The sequence below is a fragment of the Mauremys reevesii genome, linkage group 8 (assembly GCF_016161935.1).
Source record: "Mauremys reevesii isolate NIE-2019 linkage group 8, ASM1616193v1, whole genome shotgun sequence".
Lineage (NCBI taxonomy): Eukaryota > Metazoa > Chordata > Testudines > Geoemydidae > Mauremys > Mauremys reevesii.
Genome location: NC_052630.1, coordinates 51,867,884 through 51,880,648, shown reverse-complemented (window position 1 = coordinate 51,880,648; position 12,765 = coordinate 51,867,884). Strand labels below are relative to the sequence as shown.

The following is a 12,765-nucleotide window of genomic DNA, read 5'->3' as shown; positions in this document are numbered from 1 at the left end:
ATCTTCAAGTACGTAAAAGGTTGTTATAAAGACCAGGGTGACAAATTGTTCTCCTTAACCACTGAGGACAGGACAAGATGTAATGGGCTTAAATTGTAGCAAGGGAGATTTAGGTTAGACATCAGGAAAAATTTCCTAACTGTCAGTGTAGTTAAGCACTGGAACAAATTACCTAGGGAGGTTGTGGAATCTCCATCTTTGGAGGTTTTTAAGAGCAGGTTAGACAGGCTCCTGTCAGGGATGGTCTAGATAATATGTAGTCCTGCCTTGAGTGTATGGGACTGGACTAGAAGACTTCACAAGGTCCCTTTCAGTCCTATGATTCTAGATATTTACTGATTTTCCCCTTAGCCCTTCAATCCAGAAAGTTAAATAAAAATCGCAGGCCCATCCACTTCTTTTGCAAAGTGGGTGGAGCAAGACAGTCAGGGAGCCAGATTCTGGCAACTAAGACTGCCCAACTGCTGCAAGAAGTGGAAGGATGCACCCCATCAACAGTGACTTCCCATGGCAGACAGAGCCCCCTCCTGACCTCAGCCCTTTAATGCAGGAGTGGACAGGGCTGCTCTGAAGGACTTGGATCAGGAAGGGACCCTGTTTGGCAGGGGAAGTGGACAGGGCTCCATGGGGTGGTCTCAGCTGCCGGGAATAGGCCCCTACTGTGCAGCTACAGCAACCCCCAACCTGCAGTTACCCTTCTCTGCAAGCAGGAGCTGAAGGCACAGAGCCCCAGGGAACAGAGCCTTGTCCTTTTCCCCTGCTGGACTGAGCCTGCATAGCGGAAGCAGGCAGGGCTGGGCTGAAGGATCAGGAGGGGGCTCTGTCTAACAAGGGTGCCAGTGTTCAGTGGCTGCAGCTTTCCACTCCCTTCCTGACTGGCCTTTTAGCGTGGCCCCATCCGCTTTCTCTGAACAGTGGCGGGGAGAGATGGGAAGGAGCTGTGTCCTGGCAGCTGCTGCAGGAAGCAAAAGATTTCCTCAGCTGCCAGATGGTTATTACACCTCCCTGCCCACTGCCCTTTGTTTTTGGTTTTTACCAATTTTCTCCCATTTTAATTTTTTTTAAATAAAAACCCACCAGTTCCTGGAAAATTTAAAACAAAAACTGAAAAGGAAGGGCCTTAAGTATAATAAGTTTCAACTCCTTCCCCCGTCCGGTTAGTTTCTCTCTTGCTGTTGTTAAATCCTTACAAACATCAAAAGGGATGCAGAGAAACCCTTATAAAAATTACAGGAATTTCAAAAATTCCTTTTTAAAGGCAGCTCTGTAAACTGATTTGTTTGTTTAAATTAGTCAATTTAAAAATAATCAGTTTGACAGTGGCCCTTTGAAATAACATGAGTGTTCTGACTTGGATATTCATAAACAAAAAATGTAGGTTTACTGTGCTGTTTATACTTTTAGTCTTTTTAAAAAGTGTGAGTTAGGTCCAGAATATCAACATCACCACATTTTTATCACTGATTACCAGTTCTCTAGCTTTTGTACATCTTACTCACTCTTGTAATGTTTCTTTAATGTAGTTACTTGTCGTTTCCTGTAAATAGCATGTGAGCAGTTGCATGTGGTGTGGAAAATGACTCAAGCTGGGTGGTCCCCTTAAACAGATGACATGGTAGATCATTTGGATGAAAGCTAGCTGTTTCCTTGGAGAAAGCATAATTCTTATGGTCTTAATTTGCTAAACCTAATGGAACAAAGATTAACTTGCTTGATGCCAGAGATGTTTCAACTTATTCTCCACCTCCTCCTTACACTGTCCACAGCGCATTGGGAAGCTCCACCCTTACTATACTTCTAGCAATTCTCAGTGACGACTCCTCTTGCTCCTGGAGTGATGTTTTTCCTATTGGTTCCCAGTCATGTGAGTAGTAATCACATGGAATGACTTGTGCTGGGAGTGGAATTCTAAGACTGCTTGTGTTTAGCAGTTCCTTTTGTTTGCTGTCGAACACAGTATGATCTTGGGAACGGTTCTACTACAGTCCAACAGTTATGGCAAAGAGGAGAACCTGCTTTGCTGTCTCTGCAATGAAGCCTCCAATTCTGGTTTATCTGATTTCACAGGTATGGTGTATGGAAATGCTGCACAGCACCCCTTCATGCCTATGTTGCTATGTACGCTGAATAGAGGACTTGAAAGGAAACAAAAGTCTTTTTCTTCCTTATAGTACAAGATCAGCTATAGGAAGACTGAGGATTTGTTTTTGTTACGTTTTTTTAGAGGATTATTACAACTTGTCATATTGAACAGTTATACATATTTTATTTCAGAGGAGTAGAGAACTTCAGTGTTTGATCTGATTCTAAAATGTCAGGTTTAGGACTTTCTTTTAACTTTCTCTTCAGTTTTGTGCGGGAAGAGAAGTAACAGTAGCATGGGAAAAAAAGTACCTTGCAAATTGTCGGAACGGGAAAGTGAGTGTGCCAGGAGGGGAGTAAATTCTGTAGTGGGAACAAAGAACAGGAAAAGGAAAGGGATGGATGAGACACAACCCTTTTCCTTGATCAAAAATGGTGCAATTAGTATGTAAGAGAAGTGATTTTCTAGATTGTAAATCTTCACTCTGGGGGAGACTAATGCAGTAGTACCATAACAATTATTTTATGATGCAGCTTAAAGTTAAAAGGATCTAGAGTTTAAAAACTAGAGGTTTCTAGTTTGGTGCCGTACCCTGGATCTAAATGTCGGGCTTACGAAGTATTCACTCTGTGGGGTGGTTATACATAAATGTCATTGTTTCCTTGATGAGTTAGACAATCAACATATGTAAAGATAGCTTTTTCCATCTAGCAATTTTTTTCCTGCCCCTTATTCTTCCTGAAAATAAGGTTCCTATGTGCCTAAATCACTTTTGAAAATGGGGTTAAATCTCATAAATCCCTCAGGTGCTTTTGAATATTTTACCCCTAATCTCACTGACTGACTGAGAGTTACTCTTCAAACGTCAAACCATTTACTTCAGTTTTGCTTTTTTTGGTATGTAATACTTCTCTTATGAACATGCACAGACCTTCTAAGCATTCAAAAGGAAGTAGTGGTAGTCCCACATCTGCTTTGAATTCCTATTGGTGACTCAGGGTAGTACCACAAATGGTTTAATGTGGGTAGTGTTGCTCCAGGCTATGGAATCAGCAGCAGGTGGCATACCTACTGCCGACTTCAGTCTGGGCTTTCCCTCTGGGTAAAGTATCCTCTGCTGAGCTACGTGTGGGCAGGCTAGAAGATCTTGACTGGTTGTGGTGCTTGATTCAGCAGCATTGATATTCTGCTCCTGCTATGAAGTTAACAACTAGATACATAGTAACTGATTATACATATGCTATAGCCGTAACTTAAGTATGGGCTGGGTGCTCATTGCATTAGCCACCATGGCGTGAATTGAAACACTTGTATTTTTTATCTAAAACTATATTTGATTGTAAAAGAAAACTGTGTGTGCACTTTTTTAAAATCTGACTTTAAAGCAAATGCATAATTGAAACTAGGAAGACATTTGCACCCTGGTTAATGTAATTTTGAGGCCAAAAGTACAAATGTCTTTAAAGAGAGTGCAAGCTCTCATCACACACTTGCAGCATTTCTGCTCCTTTAAGGGAGGACGACAGTCTGGTCACTAAAGTAGAGAGCGCTGGGAGTCAAGAGACTTCCTTTGTCTCAGGCTTGGTGTGTGACCTTGCCCAAGGCACTGAAAGACTTGGATTGGCTTTGATGGAAGGCACTACAAAAGTGTAAAGAATGTATTATTTAATTACTATTTATTTTTGCTCCATAAAGACAGCTGCTTCTAGGAATTGGTGCTCCTATCTGTTGCCACTAAAACAGTTCAGTGCTAATTATTTGACGTGTATATACATGCCCAGTTAGAAGAAACTGTGCTGGGATATGGGCACTTGTGCTATAATTTATCCACTGGGATTTTCTCATGTTGTCTTGTGATACCAGTGCAGTACTTTAGTATTCTCTAAAACCAATTGGTATTGATGAGATGACAGCAATCCATGTACAAAAACTGTTGCGCATATCTGCAGTAAAACATTAGGAATGAAAATATCAATAGCTTAATACCTAGCTGCAGGTTTATTTGTTTCGAGTGGAGCTTATAACTTTGAGCCCAGTGAGCTCTGCTGGTGCATGTGATAACTTTTCGGTTAGGCCTGGAATGTAGGTTACTCACCATACACAAGATCAGCAGGTTATGCTGGCAAAGCACATAACTTCTGTGAGACCTCAAATACAGATCTAGTCACTCCAGACACAAGTTTACAGCCCCCCTGAGAAGCATGTTCGTGATTTCATGATAGTTATAAACTCTGCCAGCATAACCAACAGAGTATGTAACTATTCATGAGTGCTGCTAAGAAAAATGTTTGATAAATTAACAATCACAACCTGTTCTGTCATGTTTGTTACAGTAGCATGAAAATGTAGGGGGCGGGGAAGGATAGAAGGAGAGTAAAGTAGAAAAACTGAATGGATATTGCAGGAAAATCCCTAAGTTTTGGTTTCCTGGCACTGAGTCTGGGCCTCTTCTGAATCCATGCCAAATGTTTGCCTGCTGCTTGGACCATGCCCAGGCCCTTCCCTGTTTGTTTCTCACTGGCTTCCCCTTGTCCCCATCCTGTATCACATTTAAGCTCTCTGTCCCTTTTCAAGGCTCTGCGCAGGCTAGCTTCTGCTTTTGGGTGTGTCTCACTCTGTGCTGCCTCATTCTTCCCATGTTACTCAGTTAACTGGCTCCTTCATGCCTTATTCCAGCCTGTCTCTGAATTCCTAACACACTAATTAAAAAGAAAAAAAATCTAAATTGTTGCATTAAATGCTAGTGTAGTCCCAAGCTTGTCTCTGGGAACATTTGTATCATTTTAGGCTTCCTAAAGCGGTTGATCTTCATGGAGACATGCCATTTGATGTCAGTATTAATGTTTTTGGCCACTCTTTCCAGTTCAGCTTCCCTAAAGAGGAGGAAAAAAATGTGTAAAATGATCATATGAAACATTTATTTCTCATCAATCTTACCCTCACTTAATCTTTAGAAACTTGTATGTTCCTTTCTCTTGTGGAAAAACTTCTAAAAGGTAGGGATGACTTTGAAGAAGGGCTGATGAATTTCAGTTTCAACACAAGTTACTATATATTTTCATATTTGTTTATAACAACCTCGATATCCTCTGGTCACACAGGCTGTTTTTCTGCTGCCTGGCTTGATAGACAACATCCATTCTTGAAAAATCCATACTTCCTGTTCTATCCAGTGCTCACAAAGCTGCAGCAACACTGTTGTGTGTGCATTGGATTTTGACATTCACAGCTGTTGTACATAGAGTAAATTCCCTCCTCTCACCTTTTTTGTCCAGAGGCCCTTCACCGCCCCTATGGTTGTGATGTTGAACCCCAGGCACTGAATGAAGCCATCAGGTGGAGCTCTAAGGAGAACCTGCTTGGAACCACTGAGAGCGATCCCAATCTTTTTGTTGCACTTTATGATTTTGTAGCAAGCGGCGACAACACGCTCAGCATCACCAAAGGTAAGGCGTGCTGTACCCTTTCAATATCTTCATGTCACTCCAGTTTGTTCTCATCAAGGTGTTGATTCACAGACCTGTGATAGCTAAGGTGGTAGCACGTACCTGTCCAAACAGCCCTAAATTAGAGGGAAAGCATGACTCACGTGGACTATTGTTTCTCTGCCGCTCTACAAGGGGAAAGGTATTTCACACTAAGACTTTGTCTACACTTAAGCCACTGACAGTGGCAACACTGCAGCTATGCCACTGTAGTACTTCGATGTAGAACTCACTACAGCAACAAGAGGGGTTCTCCCATCACTGTAGTTAATCCAGCTCCCTGAGAAGCGGTAGATAGAAGAATTCTTCCACTGACCTATCAACTTAGCACGTCTATGCTGGGGGTTAGGCCAGGGCCGGCTTTAGGCCGATTCACCCAATTCCCCCGAATCAGGCCTCGCCCCTAAGAGGGCCAGGCATCGGCGCCTTTTTAATTTTTACTCACCCGGCGACGTTCTGGGTCTTGGGCAGCATTTCAGCAGCGGGTCCTTGAGTGCTGCCGAAGACCCGGAGCAAGTGAAGGACCCGCTGCCGAAGTGCAGCTGAAGACCTGGAGCGCCGCCAGGTGAGTACGAATTGGGCCCCGCACTTGCTAAAGCCAGCCCTGGGTTAGGCTGCCACTTAGAGATGTGGATTTTTCACACCCCTGAGCAATGTAGCTGGGTGAACCTAACTTTATAATGTAGACCTGGTATAAGATGGCAGCATTAACTTCTCCCCTTCAGAACTATAGGTAGCTTCCTTCAGTGCTAAAGCTGTGGGTTTAACATTGAGAAAAGAATATACTAGAATCACTTGTCACTTCATTCCACTAGAGAGAGTGGAAGAAGTGAATATAGCTGAAGTAGATTATGGTCTTTCATGAACTGCTGATAGGTAGATTGATACCTTGTTAGTAGGTGTTTTTTCTTTGACTTATGTAACAGGGACCCCTGCTGGAGAAATGATCCAATGAGCATAATTATTACCATCCTAATACTCCAAAATCACCTACGCCTAAGCTTCCCATTGCAGTGTGAGAAGTTTCATAATTTTTCTTCAGAAATAAGTAAACTCTCAGGTTAGGCCTATAGCACTAGTTTTCACTGCTAGTATCACTGCATGTCCTTCAGCCTTAGACAGGGCGTTGATTGAAGGGCAGTTAGCATAAGCCTTGGTGGTGCTGGGCATTAGTGACCAAACTAACTTGGCAGGTGGGAAGTTGATTTCCGCACCTGCTCTGAAACTGTCAGCTTTCAAAACACTAGTTCTTCCCTGCTCCCATCAGCAGCTGCTGATTTTACCAGTATCTCCATCCCCATAGAAAACTAATCCCAGCACCACTGCTGTCAACATGCACACAGATATTTTGGGAACGTTAGGAGCAATTCTCTAAATTGCGTGGCTGGCACAGAGGGCAGGTAATTGAACATCCTGAGGAGCACTGCGTGGTAGGACTGTGATACTAGTACTGAGATCTAGAATCTCATGGTCCTACTGTGGTAATATGTGCAGGCTTCTTTATCTGTCTGTAGTGACACTTCTCAACTTTATCACCCATATACAGATTTCACTGTCCTGCTGCCTCAACTCAATGGAAAATATCAGCTTGGAGGTTTCTTAGCACTATTGTCAATGGATGCCAGAAAAATGTATCTTGCTGTACAACAATTTTTAAAGGGGTTGGTTTTAAGTCCTCCAACCTGGAATGGGTCCTCAACCTCTTAGGAAAGAATCAGCTCCCTGCTCCAGAAATCTAAACCAGATGAAGCACTGGAACTGGTTGACATATGTGGAAATGTGGTTGCATGTTAGTAAGTTTTAGCTGAGTATCCAAACTGGAGTAACTAGGGAATAATGTCTTAACTGTTCAGCTCCTCAAATTTGGAGGTTGTCAAAACTATCTCCCCCCCTCTCCCCTCCCAGGCTCCTAAATCTAGGTTAAAAGCTCATATGAGTCCACTTTCTGAATTTTAATTTTATCTACTTAAAAATTACATGAAGCAGCTTGGGACTGTTGTATTAAAGGGTCTTTGCCAAAGACTTGTATTCTCTAGCTGCAAAGGCAGGCTTACATAACTATTAGTATCAGAGGGCTAGCCGTGTTAGTCTGGATCTGTAAAAGCAGCATAGAGTCCTGTGGCACCTTATAGACTAACAGACATATTGGAGCATGAGCTTTCGTGGGTGAATACCCACTTCGTCGGATGCATGTGTAGTAGTATGTGTACTCAAAGAAGACTGACCTGATTTCAACCTGATTTCTTTCCCCCTGTCCCCATCTTCAGGTGAGAAGCTACGAGTTCTGGGTTACAACCAGAATGGTGAATGGAGTGAGGTATGTTCTAAGAATGGGCAGGGATGGGTGCCAAGCAACTATATCACACCAGTGAACAGCCTGGAGAAGCATTCCTGGTATCATGGGCCCGTGTCACGCAGTGCAGCAGAGTATCTGCTGAGCAGCCTCATCAATGGCAGTTTCCTGGTTCGTGAAAGTGAGAGTAGCCCAGGGCAGCTGTCCATCTCCCTCCGGTACGAGGGGCGTGTTTACCACTACAGGATCAATACCACCGCAGATGGAAAGGTAAGGCCCGCTCCAAGGAACACAATGGGAAGAGAAAATAGGGGATGTCTCGATTATCTTGGCTTGTACAAGTGAAGGGTGAAAAAAGGGAACGTCTGTCCACGCTGTATTCCCTAATCCAAGAAATAACACTTTGGAAAAAATCCCGAGAATGCTGTTAATTGTCCTTGTTGAGTGGGTTACTGGAGAGCAGAATAGTGGTTTGATGTAGTTACAGATCTATTTCAATTGGCCCTGGCAGGAACAGTCTGTATGTGAGAATAAGCAAGACTTTGTTAAACCAACGGGTGTTTGTCTTTGGCACAATTAGGGTGTGGTACATCATATCTGGGGGAGATTCCACTGGTCCTAAGGAGGTTGGAGACTGCACTTTACAATAGTTTTGGTTTTAAAATTATGGAAAGCATGGGGGAGGTCATTAGACAAGCCGATCACTTCAGCGGCTGTACTTTCCCAACCTGCCTCTTACTGCAGATGTAAACCCTATGTATTGGCCTGTTCTATTTCCCTATCAAACTGAGAGCAAATTTATTTATGAATTCCCTTTATATTTATTTGAATGTTTTTGCTGTCCAGTCTTCCACAATCACTGAAATATTTCGTATACCTACGTAGTTAAATGGATTCTTGATCCTTTCTCATCAGGTGTATGTGACAGCCGAAAGCCGCTTCAGCACATTAGCAGAGCTAGTTCACCATCATTCTACAGTGGCAGATGGACTGGTGACAACCTTGCATTACCCAGCACCCAAGTGCAATAAGCCCACAGTCTACGGAGTGTCCCCCATCCATGACAAGTGGGAGATGGAACGGACAGATATCACCATGAAGCACAAACTTGGGGGAGGGCAGTATGGTGAAGTGTACGTTGGTGTCTGGAAGAAATACAATCTCACAGTTGCTGTGAAAACACTAAAGGTGGGTTTTAAGACCACTGTGCACTCATTGTTTCATTAGAAGTGTGTGTTTAGCCTACAGAAGAGTGCAGTGTGCTCTTACTTCTGGAATGTTTTGCCCCTGCTAATGCCAAACGCATCAGGAAATTGAGGGGGGAAACCCTAACTCCTATGCTGACTATACAGTAGCCTGCATGGAAGAAAGGTTAGCAACAACACACTTTAAGCTCTGTGTGTGGCTTAAAAGCGGTTTGAATTCCCTAGTCAAGTCTATTCTCCATGGAAACTGAGTGTCCAAGGTAGGGCTATTGTAACAGCCACCTGGAAGAAGAAAACAGGTTATGGAGGCTTCTCAGAGTACAAGGGGTCAGGAAAACTTCTCCTCCTTCACCTCACTCCTGCCACTGGGAAACTTCAGAACCCTTTCCCCCTACATACCCTTCATTCACAGACTATTGTGTAGTCTGATTCTTTACTGGTTATTGACTTCCAATTAACACTCATTTAAAGAGCTGGGGGATTGTAAGATTCTAGTCCTAGAAGCAGGCACAACAGAAACAAGGTTATTGAGTTCAGTATCTGGTTGGGAACCCTGATATGCACAATAAAGGCACTCATGCTGAGGGCAAAGCAGAGCTTTCACCACTTGTATTAGCACAATAAGTAAAGAGACAAAAGCTCCAAACCACATACAAAGATAATAATACTACAAAGTTAATGTTATATCTTGTACCATTCCTTGCATATATTCCCATACACTTCTTTGGCAATGAAAGACAAAAAACCTGCTCTGTCCTTGGCATGTCAAGCAAATCCAGTGGTCCAGGTCAACCGATGATGACCACACATGTACCCCCTTACATTGTGGTCTGCCCTGTTACTGGGCCTAGGACCTGTCATAAATATTCATTTGAGTGCCCATCCTCCCTCATCCATATTTAACTTCCTTACCCTACGAGTGCCTTTTATCCTATAGGTTTGTATACATATGATTTTAATTTATTACCATATGCATCAATTTGTTGCCAAGGCGAGTTTGTGGCTAAGCATCTGCAATGATCCAGTGTAAGATATCCAAACTTAGTTCAGTGTTCCTGCAGTTACCTGGTGGTATTATGCACAAACTTCCCCCCCCCCCAAATGCTATTCCCAGTTCTGCAAAACTCAGAGTAATTGTCAGGCCATTTTTCTATGCCAGAGGTCATAGGCCTCAAAGCCTTATGGTAACTTATGCCATATGCTAACTGCGTAAACTAATATCTTAGAGGATACAGGCTTCTTGTGTTACTGCTAAGTAAAATAAAATGCTAAAGCTATCTCTACGGTCTACAACTGTAGCTGTCATCTTTCCAGGTGAGGACACTTTGGCAGGATTCCCTTGTATAACCCATCAAAACTACTCCTTAGTCAGAAGGATTGCTAATAATTGACCTCAGGCCCTTTCCCTCCAGAGACTTGAGCTCCCTAGCCTTTTTAGACTTGATGGACTATGGAGCAAGAAATCACAAATTAAGCTTAAAGCTCCCAAGTGTCAGTGTAGATCAGTCACTAGGCTGATAAAGTTGCTTTACCATACTGCAAATGTCCAGTCAGCTGCGCCAAAGGTTATGGAGTCCTTTTGACGTTGTTTTGTTCAAAGCCTGAGTAGCAGCATCTATGTTGGTCAGTCGTGGGTGGGGAAGAAATGGACATGCTTTTTTGCAAACACTAGTGCATTAATGAAACCAGAAATGAGAAACAGATGCAAAAGAATTCATCTGCAGTTCCTGTGTTGGAACAGTGCAGTGTTAAAACAGACCTTAAAGTCATTAAGAAGGGTTTGCCTGTTTTCTTTTGTCCCATTTTCTAGGAAGATACCATGGAAGTGGAGGAGTTCTTGAAAGAAGCTGCTGTGATGAAGGAAATCAAGCACCCAAATCTAGTGCAATTATTAGGTAAGTGAAGGAGTTTGATCTCTCTTTCTGTGCTTACCGTCTTAATTTCTATTGAAACTGAATCTTTGTTTAAAAACAGTGACAGCTGTCATATTATTGACCTGCTTTAGTCTATGCACTATTCTTGCAAAGTCGGGGTCTAGTCTGGGTTTAAGCTAACAGTACGCTCCAAAGTGTACACTTGTGGCTGTGGCATTCAAACTTGGCCTAATTGAAGGCCATTTTGACAACCTGCCTGGAGCTACGGGACACCCCAAATTTTAATCCAATACTTAATGGAGAACTGTGACATCTATTGACAGAGTCCAGCAGGCAATGCTGCCTGGGTGCTTGGATCAAACTGCATACTCAGATCTGTCGCTTCTTTGGATGGTGCCTCTATTTAGACAGCATTGGTTTATGCTGTGGTACTGTGAGTTGCATTTGACTTAAGGATGATGTTTAGGCCTCTCTGGGTTTATAGTGTCCTCACCATTGTGGTATGTGTACTCTTGGGGCACTAGACTGAAGTCCAAGGGCTTTAGCCATATAAGATACGTTTGACAACATACATTCCGAAGTTGGAGTCTTCTGTTCTGTGGGCGCGCACACACACACACTAGTGAAACCTGACCATGCATTATACAACTCTACATTTTTAGCATCCAGTCAAATTACACCTTGACTACAGCCATGTTAATGGACAGACTACTCTTTCGGTCTGTCAGATCAGCCTTACAAAATGTTACTTACCTGGACTGAAGTTTTTTTTTATTAGTGCGATAGCCAAAAATACAGAGACAGTTAAAGTAATACAGTTATCACTGCATTGAGGGAGATGATATCATATCTAAAAGCAAATATGATGATCTCATTCACACAAGACACTGTCATTTATAGTCTTTCCCAGTTACTTATATGAACAGAAAGACATTTATTGAAAAAAGCCTCACTGAATAGATTAAATATATCTGTAACTCATAACAATACAAAGCAACCAAATCTCTACTGTTGTGGGAAAGGAAAAATATGCATATCATCAAATAAATATTAGTGTGTTGTCCTCTAGGTTCAAATAACAATTAGATAACTGCAGTGGGGAGGCAAAATGAAGAGATAAGCCCATATTGAAGCAACACGTGAGTGGAAGAAATATGCAGGCTTTGCAGCTTGGCCATACCAGAGTTTTCCCACTGGAATGTGTATGGTAGGGTGATTACTGCTACATAGTCAGCATAGCTGTTAATTCTGTATGTGGAAAGATTCTCTATAGACATTAGATCCCAAATCTTCACTAGTGTATAGTCCCATCTGCTGCCGCACCTGGACTGTCACTACTTTTGGGAGCCAAGCTGTCAGCTAAGAGTAGGGCAAAAAAAAAAGGAAATAATGCTGGGAATGTGAAGAACTCCAGTAATGTCAATCACTCTGCACCCATCATCAAGTAGACACAGAAGATGTCTCTGCCCAGCCCTGTCTGGTAGCCACAGGAGAGTATAGTGTAAAGAGACTTGTGTTCAAGATAGACATCAGTGCTTTTGGAGTACCGCTTCTGATCCATCATGTGGGAGTATGTTGTTTGTCTGTGTGAGAGAGCCAGAATGATTAGCCGTAAAAGGGAGCCACAAAGGGGGTGAGACCTATTTAAAGAATTGACAATAATATCACGTTTCCCTCTACCGCCAATACATGTTTTGCACACAGCTGCAATAAATGTGCAAGTTGTCAGGAATGTATGTGAATGAGTCCTGATCTACAAGCAGGCTGCATGGTATTGATAGTTTACCAAGCTGTTATACATGGGAGTTTTCACATACTTAAGTGA

The 12,765-nt window shown here is 42.6% G+C and overlaps 1 protein-coding gene across 4 annotated transcripts in view; it reads left to right on the top strand.

Annotated features, from left to right (window-relative positions):
* ABL2 (ABL proto-oncogene 2, non-receptor tyrosine kinase) overlaps window positions 1–12,765 on the top strand; it is a 73,863-nt gene that overhangs the window by 42,622 nt on the left and 18,476 nt on the right. For 2 of the 4 annotated variants that reach the window (XM_039483603.1, XM_039483605.1), the window contains exons 2-5: window positions 5,359–5,529; window positions 7,836–8,131; window positions 8,777–9,049; window positions 10,877–10,961. In XM_039483603.1, the coding sequence (XP_039339537.1) occupies window positions 5,359–5,529; window positions 7,836–8,131; window positions 8,777–9,049; window positions 10,877–10,961 (825 nt within the window). Of the gene's footprint in view, window positions 1–1,923; window positions 2,068–5,358; window positions 5,530–7,114; window positions 7,362–7,835; window positions 8,132–8,776; window positions 9,050–10,876; window positions 10,962–12,765 lie in introns of those variants that run through there. The other 2 variants (XM_039483604.1, XM_039483606.1) reach the window with 2 other exon arrangements.